This window comes from Triturus cristatus, chromosome 2_1, assembly GCF_964204655.1.
Source record: "Triturus cristatus chromosome 2_1, aTriCri1.1, whole genome shotgun sequence".
Taxonomy (NCBI): Eukaryota; Metazoa; Chordata; class Amphibia; order Caudata; family Salamandridae; genus Triturus; species Triturus cristatus.
The window spans coordinates 191885058-191903968 of record NC_140581.1 but is presented as its reverse complement, the minus strand read 5'-3'; the positions used below and the strand labels follow the sequence as shown (position 1 = coordinate 191903968).

Sequence of the window (18911 nt, the reverse complement as noted above, 5' to 3'; positions counted from 1 at the left end):
ACGTATCGGGCATTTCAGTGTGGTGCTCCGCATCACTGCACTGAAATGCATTGTCACACATATCTGATGCATCTGCATTATGTGTCTGAAGTGCTGCAGCCAGTGTGTGTCAGCTGTTCGCCCGTGGCCTGCGTGCTCTCCTCCGACAAGCTTGGGGCGCTCGCAGCTGAGCTATGCCATGGGCTTTTGGCAGGCAGCTCACTGCCTGCAACAATGTATTATCTCATGATGAGATTCTGGTTCTGCACGCAGAGTCAGGCAGCCTGCTGCCTGAGTAGTGCCCGATGACACATTGGGGCAGTGGCGTAACGAAACTTGAGGGGGCCCCCCTGCAAAGTGCATGGAAGGGGCCCCCCATGCTCCGGTCCCAGTCAGGAGCTCTCAGGTGGGGGCCGCCGTTCATGCACAGTGCTGGAAGGGGCCCCTTGGAGCTCGACGCAATCCCACACCGCGGAGCTGCAGGGGTTATTGTTACACCACTGACGTACCTACATACAGCATGGATGCCTTCTTAACCAATACATTTCTAATACTGAAAATGAAGAAAACATGCTCTCACATACATTTCCTTCCAAAAGCCAAGACATTCAGCTTGCTCCCTAAACTTTAGTAAAATTTCCTACTTTAAAAATCACTAGTGAGTACTGCAGTTGATCTGCCCCAATAAGTCCTCCCTCACTAGATAACAAGATCACTCTTGAATCTCCCCAGACATCCACCTTGCTCACAATACCTCTAATGGCTGGTTGTTACCTACAAATAGGGTTCCATCATAGTATTCACATCCATACATGCCTACCCCAAAGATTCCTACTTGCAACCAACGCTCAAACAGAATCTTCCGAGCTACGACCAAACCTGGTAGGGAAGCATCAGGGTCCCGTTCCTTTCAGTTACTAGGGCCACTATACAGGAACTCTGTTCCAGCCGAAACTTGCCCAATCACTCTGCTGGCAGCAGTTAAAACTGCTCTCAAGGAGCACCTCACCTTAAGAGAATTGTCTTAAAAATCAAATCTGCACTCCAGCCTTTCCATGAAATTGTATATGTAGAGAGCAGCTGTGGGTCATTTTTAATAAATATTTGCTCTGTGCTCCTTTCCTTTTTATGTGCAACACAACATAGCATTGCAGCATTGATCTTAAAAATTATAAATCTGCCCCAAGGCCCTTTTCGTGCAGGGAACACTTTTGCAGCTGCAAATTGTGCGATCACAGACAAGCAATAGCACAACGTTCACCAGTTAGTAGGTGTGCAAACTCTGCCCAATTACACAGGCATTGAGAATTGCACAAATTGTTATTCCTCATTCCTGCCCATTCAGGCAACACACATGCACAATTTGCTCCTGCTATTTACATTCGTTTTTTTCTGTCACAAATTGTGGGTTTAAACTCCCACAAAGTGTGGACAGACAGTAATATTGTTTGCACACAAAATAGAATTTAGTGGTTCATAGTAATTGCGCCTAACCACAAAATATAAAAAAATGTCAGAGGAACATGCTGGTAAATAGGGACTTTAAAAGGCACAGCACATTGGGCAGAGTTCCCAACATAACAATCGCGACAACATCTAGCTGAAACAGTTATAATACATCATCCTAGCTCATATCATACAAGCAACTTATACATTTCATGTTTCGAAAATTTGAAATAATTGAAAGGAAAGTTACAGGAATACATCTTATAACTCTCATGCAATGCTGCTTCATAATATTGTGCATCAGAGAGGTAATTTAGAGCAGTCTTAGGGCTTGATGCACAAACTGGCTTCTTGCAGCACATTTACAGCAACGAGCCTCCCCCTTGCACCACAGAGGGAATGTTTCACAATAGAGCTTGTCTCCCAACTCACTATTAATGAGGCGGGAGTCAGATTGTGACTATGTGAAAACAAGCAAATGCTGGGATGGAGGCCCGGAGGAGACCGCAGACCTTTGTCCTAGTATTCCAGTTGACAGAGTGTCTGAATGGTGACCACGAACCCCTAAGGAGACAGGGGTCACGATGCTAGGGTGTGGCTCTCTGTGACTGTGAACTTGGAGACAGCATGCAGTGTGTCTCCGGGACCGCTGTCTGCCACCAGCTCACTAAGGGCCTCATGTAGGTAGCCAAATACCGGTCGGTAACGGCCGATTTTCGGTAAATATGCCGTTACCGACCGGTATTCAGACAAGTGAGATGTAGGAGTTCAAAAACGACTTTTCGGTAAATATGAGGCGGTAAATACCGAATCATATTTACCGAATTCTAAAATACCGATTCATATTTACCGAAGACATAATTAACGAATCGGTAAACATGAAGTGGTAAATATGAAGTGGTAAAATCTAAAATGACATGTAGGAGCACTCGGTAATTAAGAAATCCAGTAAAATCGGTAAATAAGAGTCGGTAATTAACACGGATTGAAAGCAGGTGGTAACCATCAACAATGCATATAATCAAACCCAAAATGCAACAGCGTGGACAACATGGCCGCTATGTACGTCATTGCAAGGCGCCTACGTCTACAGGCAGCAGGACTGAGGGTGTGGCGACGGGAGGAACAAATCTACAGACAGCGCATCACACTATTCCAGCTGACTGATGCAGAGATACATGAGAGGTACAGGCTAGACCCCGAAACCATCATGGACTTAATCAGGGACCTACACCCACTCCTGGACCATCCAATAAGAAGGGCGCACGCCATACCCCCACATGTGCAGGTGCTCTGCAGCCTACATCTGTTGGCATCCGGCAGTTATCAGGTGGTGATAGCTGCGGTGGGTGGGGTATCCCAGAGTTGCCTGTCACGTTTCTTCAGGAAGTTCCTGGATGCCATGATGCAGAGAATGCACCACTACATAAGCTTCCCGAACACACAGGCTGCACTGCAGAAAACAAAAACTGACTTTTATCACATGGCACAGTTCCCCCATGTCATCGGCTGTATTGATGGTACACACATCCCAATCTGTCCTCCAGCTGATACAGAGCACATCTACAGGAACAGGAAGTCCACCCACTCCATCAATGTGCAGGTGATCTGTGATGCAGGGAACATCATCACAGATATAGTTGCAAAGTTTCCGGGGAGCACCCACGACTCTTACATCTTCCAGAATAGTGGGATCTACACACGACTGAGTGCCGGAGAATTCGGAGAGGGATACCTGCTAGGTAAGTAACAGTGACGCCCCTTGAAACCTGCAAATCATAGTGTATAGAGGCTTGTTACTGATGGTTCCCTTTTACTCATCCAGGCGACAGTGCATATGCATGCCGGTCATTCATCCTCACTCCCTACCTACACCCAGCAACCCAGAGTGAGAGACGATACAACGTGGCACACAAAACAACACGCAATGTGGTGGAGCGCACGTTTGGACTACTGAAGAGCAGGTTCCGCTGCCTCCACAAGAGCGGAGGCGCACGCCAGTACAAACCCATCACCTGCTGCAAGATTATTGCCACTTGTGCAATGCTGCACAACCTTGCCACGAAAAAAGGTACAGATGTGGAACTGACATATTTTGAGGACAACGAGGATGAGTCAGGCCAGCCAGAGGGCAACGCAGCTAGAGTGCCAACTGCAATCGATGGGAGAGAGAGACGGGCAGTGATCACATGCAACTATTTCTGAGTAAGTAAGGGGACACAGCGAGTTGTGATAAGTCCTGACGTAGGTTTAATGTGGCACCACGCCATGAACACATGAACAGGCCAATCTGGCAATATACCATCTATACAAGGAGTATGTCCAGGGTTACGTCACCCAATGGGAAGTGGCTAAGCAGGGCCACATCAATGTTTGCGCATACGCGCTGCAGTGGTGGATTGCACGGCCTGTGCATCCTCACTAGAGCCAACCCCAAGCCGCCTGCTGCTCCTGCGTGCTTCTGGGACGGGGGGTGTGATGCTGCTGCTGGTGTCGATGCTCTCCGCAGCATCCCCTGCAGCAGTTGTCGACGCCTGACTAGTCAATAGCACCCCTAGTGCACTTGTCACCTGCACCATCCCCCGAGACAGGTCGCTGCAGCACTGTGTTAGGCCCTCCTGCATCGTCACAGAGCGCCGGCACAGCAGAGAAGTCGCAGTTGCCAGACGGTTGAGTGCCCTGCTGGTGGTGTCCCGTCTCTGGCGTTCCCGGCGCCGTGCTTCGATGTCAGCATCTAATTTGCTGCACAACTGCTGGATTGACTGGGACATGTCCCGAATGCCCGCAGCCATGCCGCTAATGTTAGTGTCCATGTTGACTAATGTTGTCTTCATCACCCGCATGTGCCTCTGGACTGACATGACTGCCTTTGATTGCAGGCGCTGTTGCTTCAACATTTGGCCCTCGAGCCCCAAGAAGACACCATGGCCGTCAGTGGGTGCTGGTGGACTCTGGACACGCGACCTGCGGCGCCCTCTTGCTTCCGTCTGTGCTGCCTGTGAGGTGTGGGGCACAGTGGCATGGCTCCCTTCCTGGGGCCCGGTGCGGTCTTCTGGGCCCATGCTGTCGTCTGACGAGGTGTCTAAGGCTCGTAGCCTGGCTGCTGGACGCCTCCTCATTCTCACACCTGCAAGCGGAGATGTGGCCGGTGAATCGAACATGAGTGGCGATGCTGGCTCTGGTGGTGGTGATGCTGGCTCTCGGTGAGGTGATGCTGGCTCTGTGTGCGGCGAGGCTGGCTGTGTTGGTGGTGCGGCTGCCAGTGGGCCTGCTCCCTGGTCTGCACTTGTGCTGGCTAGAGGTGATTCATGTGGCCGGTGTGCCGTCTCTCCTGCAGCATGCCCTGTCCTGCATGATGTCACATCTGTGGACAGAAATACAACATTGGCTCAGTGTCCCCGAAGGGCTGCATTGCAAGCGTCACAATAATCATTTCACATTCCAATATGTCCCCTGTCTCCTTGTGCCTCGAGTGCGTGACATGCCTTGTTGCCCTGTAACATTTACGTCATGGTTAGTGTTGCCCTGACTACATCTCCCGGAATGCATTGCCTGTCTGCACTGACACGTGTGGACTGCAGTGTGATTCTCGTTTCACAATGGGGGATGTGGGATAGGGGTAGGGGGGGGCAACATTGCTGTGCTTTCGTCTTACCTTGGTGTGTTGCGGCTCTGGCAGAGCTGTCGGCGTCCCCAAGACCCACGACGCTCTCTTGCTCGATTGTGGCCGCCACCAGCTCCTCCAGGTCGGTGAGGGCAGGTGCCCTGTTGGTTCCACCTCCGGTCTGGCTGGCCTCCTTCTGGATGTCGCCCATCTTCCTCTTGGTTACAATCCTGAGGTCATACCAGCGCTTTTTGAGGACCTCAATGTCCCTGTGGGTCACTCCCACAGCATTGACCTGCGCCTGGATGGCCAGCCATATGTTGCGCTTTTCAGCCTCAGGCACTTGCAGGGATTGCCTTCCAAACAGCTTCTGGTGCTGCTTCACCACCTCCTCCACCAGCACCTGGAGTTCCTTGGGGCTAAATTTCAGCTTCCTCCTCCTTTCCCCTCCGTCTTTCTGTGTTCTCTGGCTGGACATGCTGTTCGTTTACCCGCTCGCACATGCAACGGCTCCCTGCCTCTCCTCTGCACTCCAAGCCTCTCCAGGGTCGGCTGATTATGTACACCTGCCTGGGTGTGGCCACTTCGGCTAATGATGTACACCTGCCTGGGTGTGGGCACTTCCTGGTTGGGTGGGCTGTCATTGCACTGGATTGGCTGTTTTGTCAAGTCATGTGTTTTGATTTACCGAATCCGTACATACCGATTCGGTATTTACCGATTCGGTAAATACCACCTCGGTATTTACCGATTCGGTAAATACCACCTTGGTATTTACCGATTCGGTGAATTCCGATTCGTATTTACCGACTGTTACCGAATCGGTAACTGTTACCGAATTTTTACCTACATATAACTTACCGATTCTAATTTACCGATTCGGTACGGCTCGGTATTTAAGAACCGGTAAAATTTATTTACCTACATGAGGCCCATAGTCTTCAGGCAGCGCATGTCATTTTGTAGCTTACACTTTGTCAACTTTGACTGCAGGTAGGTGCTAATTATGTCCTACTTTGCGCCTAGACATTTGCCACATATAGCGTGTGCATTACATTAAGAATCACAAGGAGGGAGGTGGAGCTAAGTACTGTCCCAGAAGCTGCTCCTTCTGGACAGCAGTGAGGTGAGCCCAACATCGCTGACTTTACCCGCAGTCCCAAAGGCCTGGGATGGAGGAATGCTCCTTATGCATTTCCACAGTAGCATAGCGCACAATGATGCCCTCTTCCCATGCAGAATGTCACGAGGGGCGCAGGCGCCTCACAGATCACACAGGTATTCATTAGTCATGGGCTTAATGGGCCCCACCTGAAGGGGTCCCCCTCCCTACGCCACAGGGGCCTGCATTACGCCTCTGCAATGGACATGAGGACATAGGGTAACTTTTGCTGGGCCTCTGTCTGCCAGCGATGTCACATGAACAGTGTTGCTTTTCTGTGTGTTTTTTGCTTGGGAAAGCAGAGTGGCTTTCCAGAGTGTTTTAATGTTTCTCGGCCCCCTCCAAATCAAGGAACAATGGGGGCCCCCAAACCGCGGGGGCTGCGGGGGCCTCTATTACGCCCCTGCCGTGGGGCCCAGTCAGGTGTTAAAGTCAGGCCACCCATGGCTCTGCAGGAGGACGCCACGTTCTGTTGAGGGGAGTTATATGTGAGCGGGCCTTGGCTTGCTACTGGGTTGCCGCGGATGGCGCCGGCCGCAGTCATGGTGCTTGGCTAGCAGCGGTGCTGCTGCTCGCGACAGCCCGGCCGGGCCCCCGCGGTGCTGTGGCTGACTATTATGGCCGCTGCCCGCGATGAAAATTCAATATTGCCCAGCTGAGGGACTGAGCCTGGTGTCCCAGTCAACTTAGTGAACGGTACTGTTACAAGTAGGTATGCAGCCACCACAGTAAACAAATATCAAGATAGCCTCACTGCTTGCTTTATTCTGCTGCGTCACTTGTCATTTCTCTAAAAAGTGCATGTTGGTATTCCTGCCATAGGCAGGGTGTCACCCTCTATACCAGTTAACTCCGCTTAGCACGATATCCCATTTCCTTTTGGCATAGGTGTTTTTGATTGTTTCTGGAATGTAATTACTGCTGCGAACGGACATGGAGAATGATAGGTGTGGTGCAGGCGCCACTTTGTTCATTATAACCAGTGTGCCAGAGTTATGTGCGGAGTGAGGTGCAATGTGCTAGTACTGACAGGATACCATTCGATTAGTGGCAGCCCAGGCAGGGGCTGAAATAGGGTCTTCTGAGATATTCTGCAATATATCCCAGTGTGTGGGGCAGTGATATTTGTAGCCTGGTGGTGGAGTTTCTTGTTGCTCAAATGGGTGTCATTTCTTTTATTTATGTTTCCCCTGTCTGTCTTCGTTGCTTGATTTTGCTTGCAAGAAGTGTCACTCATAGTCGTTGTAATGTCACTCATAATGAAACTGAAATTATGAAAATGTCACACATAGCAATCTGAAACCTTGGCATAGTAGAAGGTGGTTATTTATTTAAAAAAAAGTAAATTTAGTCTACTTAAATCTCTGTTTGCATTAGATTTACTCTTTTTTGGGAATTCACAGAATCCAAGAGGGTTACACTCACTTCTCTATGACATTTTAGATTTTCAGGTACGTATCACTGATCTCTGACCTTTACATTTTTTAATTTTTTAATTTATTGAGTTTTATATAGCGCAAACTTGACCCGAATCGGGTATCAGAGCGCTTTACATATCACCAGTTGTATTACATGAGAACACATTCATTTTTATTAGGCATGGGGAGATTAAGTGATTTGCCCAGAATCACAGGATGTTCAGCGTCATTGCTGAGACTCGAACCCAGTTCCCCAGATTCGAGGTCGACCGCCCTAGCCATTAGGCCAACTCCTCTCCCATGGAAGCACACTTGCATCTTCCTTTTGCAGGAGTGGTTTTCTGGGTGCTTCCAGTTTGGCAAATAATGTGGAAAGCTTTTGCTATCAGTTCAAAGGTATGGCTTTGTGGATTTCACAGAAATCTGCATGCAATACGACACTTTTTTCTAATTGCATCAGACTGACTCATGCAGAAAGGTTCGCCTACTCTGAGCTTTTTCGTTTGCACATACTAAGAAGCCTGATGCTCTGAAACTGATTCTGGCATTTACGAACGTAAATTACATTTTTTGCATACTTAAGTGACATGTAGCTATTGAGAATGTTTTGTAACTGAGGCCCTGCGTCTAGATGTTTTTCATGTTTAAAGATAGAATGTTTATATTTACTGATAAACTTCAGTTCATCATAATTCAGCCGGACATGAGTGACATCATATGAGGTCACAGGACTGACTCCTTTGCCCCTCACAAGCTTTTGAGATTTGCTGCTGAGGGTTTAGGATACCCAAAACACAAAAAGGTATGGTGGCTGAGTAGTGCTATTTACATCTGTGTTATTAGTACAAATCACTGATTCCTTAATTACCAAGATTCCGGTGTGGAGGGGGAGTAATAAAAAGAAAGACCAATCTTATTGGAAGAGGAAGCCTCACTCACATAATGTGACATACTTCATCATAGGCAACCTCTGCCCATCTTGGTAGGACAATACCACCAGGGAGGACTCACCTCCTAGTGTATCCAATGGAGGGAGTTCTTAGATAAGACATTTTTCTTCGATAAAACAGTGACATTGTGCACTTATTCCATAGCGTAGTTTGTGTTATATGTACCAGAGGTTACCACTATTAAAGGTAAAACCCAGTTACCTCTAGGTACTTTTAGCTTTATCTATATCCCCCTGTTTTATCCAGGAAAAATTCCTTATCTAATAACTCCCTCCATTTAATCAGGTTTTGAACATAAGGGAGCCTGTGCCCACTCTAAGCCTGATGGTTCTGAGTCAGTTGGAGCTCCGAATTAGAGGCATAAGTCTCAGAATGGGAGACTGGGATGCCATGAGCATAGAAGTTCCCGGAAATGCTGTAAGATGATATAATAGTATCCAGTAAGGAGTCGATACAGCTAGAAGAGTAGTGAATTCAGGACTGAACCTTAGTAGATACTCACTTGGAAATATGCGTGCCGGGATTAAGATCAGTGCCAAGAGACCGAGAATGAATGGTTGGATATGTAAGTTGTTGCCCAATGTGAGTGAACCTTGTCACTAGAACCCTGTATCTCTATCTATGTGACTGTCTTTTTACTGTGCAGACTTAGAGATATGCTGGAAAACGAAGAAAGAGAACATATTAAAGAGATGGAAGCAATGCAAGAGACCACACTGGAAAAACTTGCGAAGATGCGGGAACGAGCCAAGTATTTGAAGGAAAAGAGGGAAAGTGAAAGGCTGGCATTAGTTGCAGAAAAACGAGATCAACAGTTCAGGTAAGGGTAAAAAAAAGGTCCTTAAACTGTAAGTGACATTAGGGTACAGCTTCTATTTGATCACCTTTTTCTCTGTCAACCTTCCTAACTCAAAAAGTAAAAAGAAAATTCCTTATGTTATTGGGTGAGTGGAGTACACCAGGGTTTTTCTCTCACTGGCTGTTGGGTTGAGCCTACACAGCATGCATGCGTTGTCTTCGAAACATGCTATATTCAATTTATGTGCTTTTTTTTATACGCCCAGCACTTTTGGTTGGTTGTTTGGCCTGCCTTTCAAAATTATTTTGCTTTGGTTGGCCATATGCTCTCTCCTCGTCACTCGCATGAGACATATGTGAACTTGTATGTTTTCCATGATTAGTGAGGCACACCTCGATTTATCCCTTCATCAGCGCTGCACACAACGCTTCTTCTTTAAACATTGCGGTCTCACTCCTTTCTTTTGTTCTGCACGTGTGGTGTGCCCACCTCTATTTATTTTTAACCTTTGCAATGTTCTTTCCAGGACTAATTAAAAACTTTGCAGATGTTGTACGCTTTTTGCTGAGTGAAGCTGCAATTTATTTCAGTGCCCACTCTCAACCCGGTTAAATTAGGCTGCAGGACAGAGAGTACTGGGAGCGAAAGTCCATAGTATGAAGAGCCCAAAGCCCTCTTTACAGTTGCTAAGCAACCTAGCTGTGTACGTATCCCAGACATCAAACTCAAGTCTCAACTGGACACCAGTCTCTGTAGTCACGGATCATTGCTGGCCATGTTCTAAGGTTCGCAAACACCGAAACTCTGCTCTCGTACTCTTCTGATGTCACTGACTTCCACCGCACCGAGCGCCGTTTACTGAAAAACAGTTTCACTCCGCACTCGAGACCCTACCCTATTGGTTAGATAGACACCACATGATTTGTGCATAGCGACATTCCTTATAGGCTTCACAATGATAAGAGAGACGAGAAGGTGGACATTGAGCTTCTGCTGTACTCTCATTTTTTTGTTTTTGTTTTTAACAGTCCAGTAGCCTCCTCCCAGCTGCTTTCGGATTGCCCACTCCCACCCGCGATTGGTGTTGTTTTTGACGCCATGTTGTTACTGGAGCTGCCATGCAGAATCACGTAGGAGGAGGCTGTGGCCCAGGAGCAGCAGCAGGCGGCAGAATAACATGGGCATGACTGACCCTCGCACACCCCGCAGAGCAGCACCGGAGCCACGTTGAGTTATGCAGGGAGAGAACCTCCCTCTCTGCACTCATCCAACCCCGATTTTGTTAGGTCTCGCCTGGCTATCGCGTAAGCGATCACGTAAGCGAGACTATAGTAAGGGGCTCCCAAAAGTGCTCCCAAAAGCGGATTGCATGGCGAGCACGCGCACAATCACGTCCATCGTGCCGCCATGCAATCCGTTTTGGCATCGTACTTCAAAGGGTCCACTCACCCGCCTGGAATGCGCTCCGCCGCCCCCGCCAAGCGCGCCCCACGCTCCGCCGGGCTTGTCTTGTTTCTATAGCAGGGCTTTGTTTACTTAGCAAAGGGAGTCTGTTTTGGGTTTTTTTCAACTCCATACATGTGCTTGCATCTTTTATAAACACTAGCTGCATTCTACTTTCATTTAACATGAGGCCATTTCCTTGCATCCTGTCTCTGGACCTTTCCAGTCTCTGTTAAGTTTGGGTTATTTATTCACATAATCACGGTCCTTTCTTTTTCCTCATCGAAGCCATTGGTGATCTATGAGCACTATTTTACGTGTTGCTTTTATTTTTGCAGTACTTTTTGTGGGATGGGACGGTTTCCAATCCATTGTCAATATTTTACCGGGCCTATCAATAACCAATAAAACATAGTGATTGCCACTATTTGCATGTCTGTTTATTTTCAGTCACATTACTGAGGTTGACTGATACATCCTTTCATAGTTGGCACGTCCCACCTGTTCATTTCTGAGGTTCGGATTTCTGACTGTATTGTTTTGTACGCATGGTCACGCTTTGACCACCAATATAGCTGGGGCACTCGTTAACCTTCAACATTATAACTGAACACTGGGTCTTCATTTTGTGCACAGTTATTGTTTCACATGGTGTCATACACATTAGTTAGTGTCTTTCTTTTGAACACGTTTTTTAAATGTCGTAACGAGTTCACGGGAGCCGGGTCTGACTGCAAAGCTCATCTTGGTAATTCTTTTAATATGTTTTTGAGGACTTTTAACTCTTAGTCGGTCGGCATCTGGCAGCGATTCAATTTAATGTTAACTTGTAAGAAATGCCTTTTCTTTTCATTTCCTATCTGGTAAAGCATTTGTTTATTTTTTCGGTTGAGCCCAGGCACTGAGTCAAAACTGGCACTAGGCGCAACTCGATCCCTCTCCTGCAGGAACATTAATATTATTTTATATTTTATATATTTTATTATATTATCATTTCTATGTTTACCTGGTAACTGCTTGATATATAAGGAAGTCTGTTGCGGGTGTTTTTTAAACCCATAATAATGTGCAAAACATTTGCCCCCCACTGATAAATCAGACCCCAGTTACAAATCTGGCCCTCAGGAACAAAACTGCCCCTCCCCCTCCTTTTAGCCTTCCGGGAAAATACCCGATGCCCAGTGCAGCCAGTCCAGACTTGTCAGACAGACCCTCAACTCACAGCTTGCAGCTGGTCAGAATGGTACATGAATTGTATCCACAATTATTATACGGCCCTATAAATAAATGCAAAGGTGTAGAGTGGCGCATGCAGAGTAGCACCTCTCTTTCTTTGACTCAGTAATTGTGTTATCAGTTGCTTAGGTCATTGTGAATGAAGCAATGGTTACTTTTGAATAGTTTTCTAAATCTGTTGTCATCTGTGATCATAATGAATTGCTTGGACAGTTATAATAGATACCATCAGTACTTGCCCAAAGGGAATATTTACTGTTGAGTAAAATCGTTGCATGTTTCCTGAGTATTGGTATGTTTGTTAATTTTTGGTGAATGTTTGTGGAAAACTGTTATCACATCGAATATTATTCCCATCAACCTAAGATAAGAGCACAGTTCTTCCTTGCTACGAGCAGACCTGTCATCAGCTTAAGGGGACTGAGGCGGGCTGGTCAGTGTGACCCCCTGTGCTCCCACGGCTGGTCGCTCCTCACCTCCTGCTGCTGCCTGCCGCTAACGGACGCCTCCTGCTGCCTGTTACTTCGCGACTGCTCCTGCTGCCTCACGCTCGCTCCCCCGGTCCTCCGCTTCCTCTGCCTCACCGCCGCTGACCTTTTGCCTCGGTAGGTGCTGCCGCCCTCCCTCACACGCGCCTTCTCTCCCGCCGCTGCCCCGGGTCCTCTTCTTCCTTCCCGCCGCTGACCCCGGATCCCGCCCCCACTCACTGCCCATTGGTCTCCCGCCTCCCGCCTCCCAGCTGACCCCCCCTCCCGGCTCCTTACTTATGACGCCCCCCCAGCGACCGCGCAGCGGACGTGCGCAGCGGGAGCGCTGATTGAGCAGCGAAGGTGCGCCAAAGGTAAGCCCGTCTGCGCCCGTCCGCGCCTGGACCGCGCCCAGCGCCAGAACCCCTGGCCCCCGCGTCCGCCAACCCCCCTGCAGGACCTACGATGCCGCCACGCTCATCGCACTCAACACCGCCCGAGCCCCCGGGTGCTACCGAGCATCCCCGCGACGCACCCATGGACCCTTCGTCTGCCGATCCTGCAACTTCTCCTGCCTCCGAACCGGCACCGCACCCACCAAGACGGACAACAGCAACCACCTCAAGTGCATCCTGATCAACACCCGCTCCGTCCACAGACACGCCGTGGAACTCTGGAACCTCCTCGACACCGCATCTCCAGACGTCGCCTTCCTCACGGAAACCTGGATGAACGCCTCCTCAGCCCCCGACATCGCCATAGCCATCCCGGACGGCTACAAGATCATCAGGAAGGATCGCGCCAACCAGACCGGAGGGGGCATCGCCATCGTTCACAAAAGCACCATTCGCATCTCGACTGACTCCATCGACGCATTCAACGCCGCCGAATACCTGCACTTCCAGATCCACACCGACCCCAAGACTACCCTCAGAGGCACCCTCATCTACAGACCCCCGGGACCACGTGCACAGTTCTGCGAAGACATCACGGACTTCATCAGCCCTCACGCCCTCCCCTCCGCCGACTACATCCTCCTCGGGGACCTCAACTTCCACCTGGAGAACAACAACAACCGCAACACCACCACCTTGCTGGACAACCTCGCCAACCTCGGACTCAAGCAACTGGTCAACACGCCCACCCACTACGCCGGCCACACGCTCGACCCCCTCTTCTCATCCAGCAAGCATGTCACCTTCAGCCACTCCACCGGACTTCACTGGACTGACCACAGCTGCGTCCACTTCAGCTTCAAAAAGAACACGGTCCACCACCACCCGAAGCAGGTTCCCCACAGAAACTGGAGCAAGATCACAGTCGACCAGCTCGCCACCTCCCTCAGCCAGAACCCACCTGTCAGGACAACGGACCCTAACACAGCAGCCCTCGACCTCACGCAGTGGCTGACCTCCTGTGCCGACGACCTCGCCCCACTGAAGAACCCTTTCACCAGGCCCAGAAGCAAGAAGGCCCCCTGGTTCACCAACGAACTCAAGGACTCCAAGAAGGCCTGCCGCACCCTCGAGAAGGCCTGGATCCTCGAAAAGACCGCCGACAACATGACCGCCCTCAAACTCGCCACCCGCAGACATCACCAGCTCATCCGCACCACCAAGAAGAAAGCTCTGAAGGAACGACTGGACAAAAACGCCCATGACAGCAAGGAGCTCTTCAACATCGTCAAGGAGTTCTCCAACCCCAGCACCGGCAACAACGACATCACCCCCTCGCAGGACCTCTGCGACTCCCTCACCTCGTACTTCCACCGCAAGATCGCCGACATCCACAACAGCTTCAGCGTCCCACCCCCGCACCCATCGGTCGAACCTACGCACCCCGCCGCCATCCTCCAGACATGGACCGAGGTGACCCCCGAAGACACGACACGCATGATGAACACGTTCCACTCCGGATCTCCGACCGACCCATGCCCCCACCATGTCTTCAACAAGGCCGCCGCTACCATCGCACCCCACCTCCGAGACATCATCAACACCTCCTTCGACACAGCCACCTTCCCGGAGAGCTGGAAGCACGCCGAGCTCAGCGCTCTGCTGAAGAAACCAACAGCAGACCCGACCGACCTCAAGAACTTCCGCCCCATCTCGCTCCTTCCCTTCCCTGCCAAAGTCATCGAGAAGGTCGTCAACAAGCAACTGGCCGCCTTCCTCGAGACGAACGGATCCCTCGACCCATCGCAGTCCGGGTTCAGAGCCAACTGCAGCACCGAGACCGCCCTCATCGCAGCCACCGACGACATCCGAGCCCAGCTCGACAACGGTGAAACAACGGCACTCATCCTCCTAGACCTCTCCGCAGCATTTGACACTGTCTGCCACCGCACCCTAGTCCAACGCCTCAACGACACCGGCATCCAAGGGAAGGCTCTGGAATGGATCATCTCATACCTCTCCGACAGAACACAGAGAGTACACCTCCCTCCGTTCCGCTCTGAGGCCACCGAAGTCATCTGCGGCGTCCCGCAAGGATCGTCGCTCAGCCCCACTCTCTTCAACATCTACATGAAACCCCTCACTGCCATCGCACGCCAACACAACCTCAACATCATTTCCTACGCCGATGACACCCAGTTGATTCTCTCCCTCACCAGAGACCCCGACACCGCCAAAGCCAGCCTACACGAAGGGATGAAAGACGTCGCCGAATGGATGAACACCAGCCGCCTGAAATTGAACACGGACAAGACAGAAGTCCTCATCCTGGGACCGTCGCCCTCCGCATGGGACGACTCCTGGTGGCCCCCGGCCCTAGGCACCGCACCCAAGCCAACGGACCACGCACGCAACTTGGGCGTCATCCTGGACTCCTCCCTATCGATGACCAGACAAGTCAACGCCGTCTCCTCATCTTGCTTCCACAACCTCCGCATGCTCCGCAAGATCTTCCGTTGGATCCCGACCGAGACCAGGAAGACGGTCACCCAGGCCCTCGTCACCAGCAGACTAGACTACGGAAACACCCTCTACGCCGGTACAACAGCCAAGCTTCAGAAAAGACTTCAGCGCATCCAGAACGCCTCCGCCCGACTCATCCTGGACGTCCCCCGACGCAGCCACATCTCGAGCCACCTGAGAGACCTACACTGGCTCCCTGTCAACAAGAGGATCACGTTCAGACTCCTCACCCACGCACACAAATCCCTCCACGACCTGGGCCCAAGGTACCTCAACGACCGCCTGACCTTCTACACACCCACCCGCCAGCTACGATCCGCGAACCTCGCCCTCGCCGTCGTCCCTCGCATCCAGAGAGCCACCGCCGGAGGAAGATCCTTCTCCTACCTGGCGGCTAAGACATGGAACTCCCTGCCCGTCCACCGGCGGCTGACCCAGGACCACCTCGCCTTCAGGAAACAGCTCAAGTCCTGGCTGTTCGAGCAGTAGCAGACCCTCTCCCCCAGGCGCCTTGAGACCCTTCCGGGTGAGTAGTGCGCAATATAAATTCCATGATTGATTGATTGATTGATAGGATTAACAGCCCGACACGACAGATACGACAGCTTTAAAAATACAGTGATCAGTATTACACTCTGAGACATCTTTGCCTTGCAATTTAGTGAAATGTCTGCAAATCTCAGTCTTGTTGCACAAGAATTCCCAAAAATCAATCAAAACCACATAGTTCCACTGCACGCCATGTGCATACACCCCATAACACATAAAAGAGATTGTCATTTACAAAGTCAGTAGCTCTAACTCAAGCAAATGCAATACCAAAAATAAACTCCCTGCATACCACTCCACAGCACCAAATGCCATCTACATAATTACACTCTGACACACATTCACACGCCACATAATTTCAGTGCACTCAATACCACATATTTAGTATCCACATATTGCAACTGCACACCATGCCACATAGTTCCACTACACAAATCCACTCCACACAACACAATCCCAACACACATAATTCCACAACTAACAATTCCAATCCAACCCACATATTTCCACTCCACACCGCATACATCCACTACACTCCAAACCAAAACACATTGTCATTTACAATTCCAATAGCTTTGACTCTCGCAAATGCAAGACCTATCGCATTGCAAATGCTTGTTTTAGATTGCTTCTTTCCGAGTTCTTTCACGTGAACCGACAGCATGGGTCAAAAGCATTCCATTTAACTCCGGTTCCAACCTTTCCAGTTCACGAGACAGTGAGACGTCTTTACCACATATTTAACAAGCAGAAAACATAAGGTAATGTTTTCCCTCCCTCTCCGGCTTCACCTCTTTCTCACTGTGTCTCCTTTAAATACATCTCTTTGCCCTAAACATTACCAGTGTTTCTCTACACAATCCCCCAATGTCTTAACTCTCTGTGCCCCTCCTGTCCCTGTCTACCCACTGCCACCTCTCTCCTTGCTTTATGCCTCCTCACTGCCTGTTCCCATCTTACCCTTGTTTAATAGGTATGAGCATATAGGTCCACCACTAGTTTCTTCTGTGCACAATTGCTTCGGGGATATGCAGGTCCTTACTTTGCATGCAATTGGTGTTTGTGAGCACATATGTAATTTGAGTGTATCTTGGGTGCTTGTGTTTGTATGTGCATGCGTGTGATTAAGACTGTATATTTCTGGTCTTTATGTGTATGCGTGTGATTTGAGAATATTTATATCTACGGTGCTTGTGATTGTATGTGCATGTGTGTTATTTGAGAGAGTGTATATCTACGGTGCTCGTGTTTGTAGCTGCACAAGTGTGACACTGTTTGTATATCTGGGGTGTTAGTATATACACAAGTATGATTTGTGAGTGTGTACATCTGTGGTGCTTGTCTTCCTTCTCCCCGTGTCTGGTCATCTCAGTCAGGGCCCCTTGTCCATAAACCATCTCTGCCCCCTACATCCTGGCCCCTCATTTTCTGTGACTGCTGCTGCTGGAGCACTTCCAAGCTAACCCGCCCCTTAACTCAAAGACGTTCAGAGTTGTGTGTATGCAGAAAATATCTTGATTGCAGAAACTTCCTTTTGGAAATGCAGCCTTGAAGGGTCAGGCCTGGTGCTCAGAAGGAGGCGCATTCCTCTTGTCTTCGACTCAAGAAGTATCAGCTTCCCCTCAGAGTGAATACATTTTGTCAGCAACCAACTCAGGGGAGTAGAGGCGCTTTTTCAGACACTTGGCTCTTCTTCAGGAGGAGCTATAGAGTATGTCACTCGAAGCACACAGACTTCAGGCATGGAGCAGGAAGCGGGCTAGTTCTGCTGCCGGCTTTGATGGTGGACTGTGCTGGTGAGTCCGCCGTGCACTGGTCTTCTTGTGTGGTGCTACCTGCTGCCTGTATTGCACATGTCTACCATGTGATAGCAGCCTATCATAGCACTTAAAATGCTCATAGTCCTATTCGAGATGCTGGGTGGGTAGAGAAGGGATTAAATTACGCTGCTTGTTATGGCATTTGGTTTTTGCATAGCAGACTTCTACCACTGGGGTGGCCTCACAGTTTATTCTGTCTTTATGTCATTGACATGTTGTTTGTGTAGCGCTTTAAGTGCTAATGGTACTAAGGGGGTAGAGAAGGGGTGAAAGTGCACTGCTTGCTATGTTACTCAGTCTTTGCGTAGAACACCTCTGTGACTGTTATGGCCACGTAGCGCTACAAAGTACTGCCTCTTGTTTTATACTGACGTTTTTATCTCATATTGGTAGGATAGTGCTTAGATAACTCATGACCCTTTTCAAAGCACGGGGGGAGACAAGGGACATTAAGTATTATGCTATTTGTCTATTCCATACTTCAGCCATTACTATAGCTCTGTAGCACCCTCAAAATCTGGCAGCTGTTAATTCTCCCCAAACATCCGTCTGCATCTTATATTATAATTCACTTACTATTTCCCAACCTCTACCCTCCTGTTGTTTATATCTCTCACCACCCAAAACAAAAAAAAACCTATAACAAACAACCATTAGAACAGGCAGGAAAAAAGGTGCCAACATTCCAAAAATAAATGCTAAACATTTTTTATATTCTTTTTAGGTCAAGTCTGGGCAGCGCATGCGCTGCGAGGCATGCTGTATCCAAAAAATGTGCTTTAAAGCACCTCCCATCTTTCCTTTGCACTCCTGGTAGGGCCCTTCCTAAATGTCTGCTTTTGTTTGGTGGATATCCTTAATTAATCCCGTCTTTTGGTGTTTCGGATGACTGCCCGGTTACATGTGGTCTTACTCTTTTTTTCTGTATGTTCATTCCTGTGGACTCTTTTTGTGTGCTTTTCCCAGCTCGTGCATGGATGCCGCGCTTCATGTTTTGGACTGTAACAGGATTCCGTGCTTAGCTAATGGCATTAGGTTTGCTCCTTTACTCGTGTATCAGCACCGCGCCTGCTTTACGGACAAAGCACTTCATGTTTTGGTCGGTAACGTGATTCCGTGC

General features: G+C 49.4%; 1 protein-coding gene across 1 annotated transcript in view; it reads left to right on the top strand.

Moving 5' to 3' along the window:
* CFAP53 (cilia and flagella associated protein 53) overlaps positions 1 to 18911 on the top strand; it is a 137016-nt gene that overhangs the window by 25460 nt on the left and 92645 nt on the right. The window contains exon 3 of the mRNA XM_085629703.1: positions 9206 to 9379. Coding sequence (XP_085485829.1) covers positions 9206 to 9379 — 174 coding nt within the window. The remainder of the gene's footprint in view (positions 1 to 9205; positions 9380 to 18911) is intronic.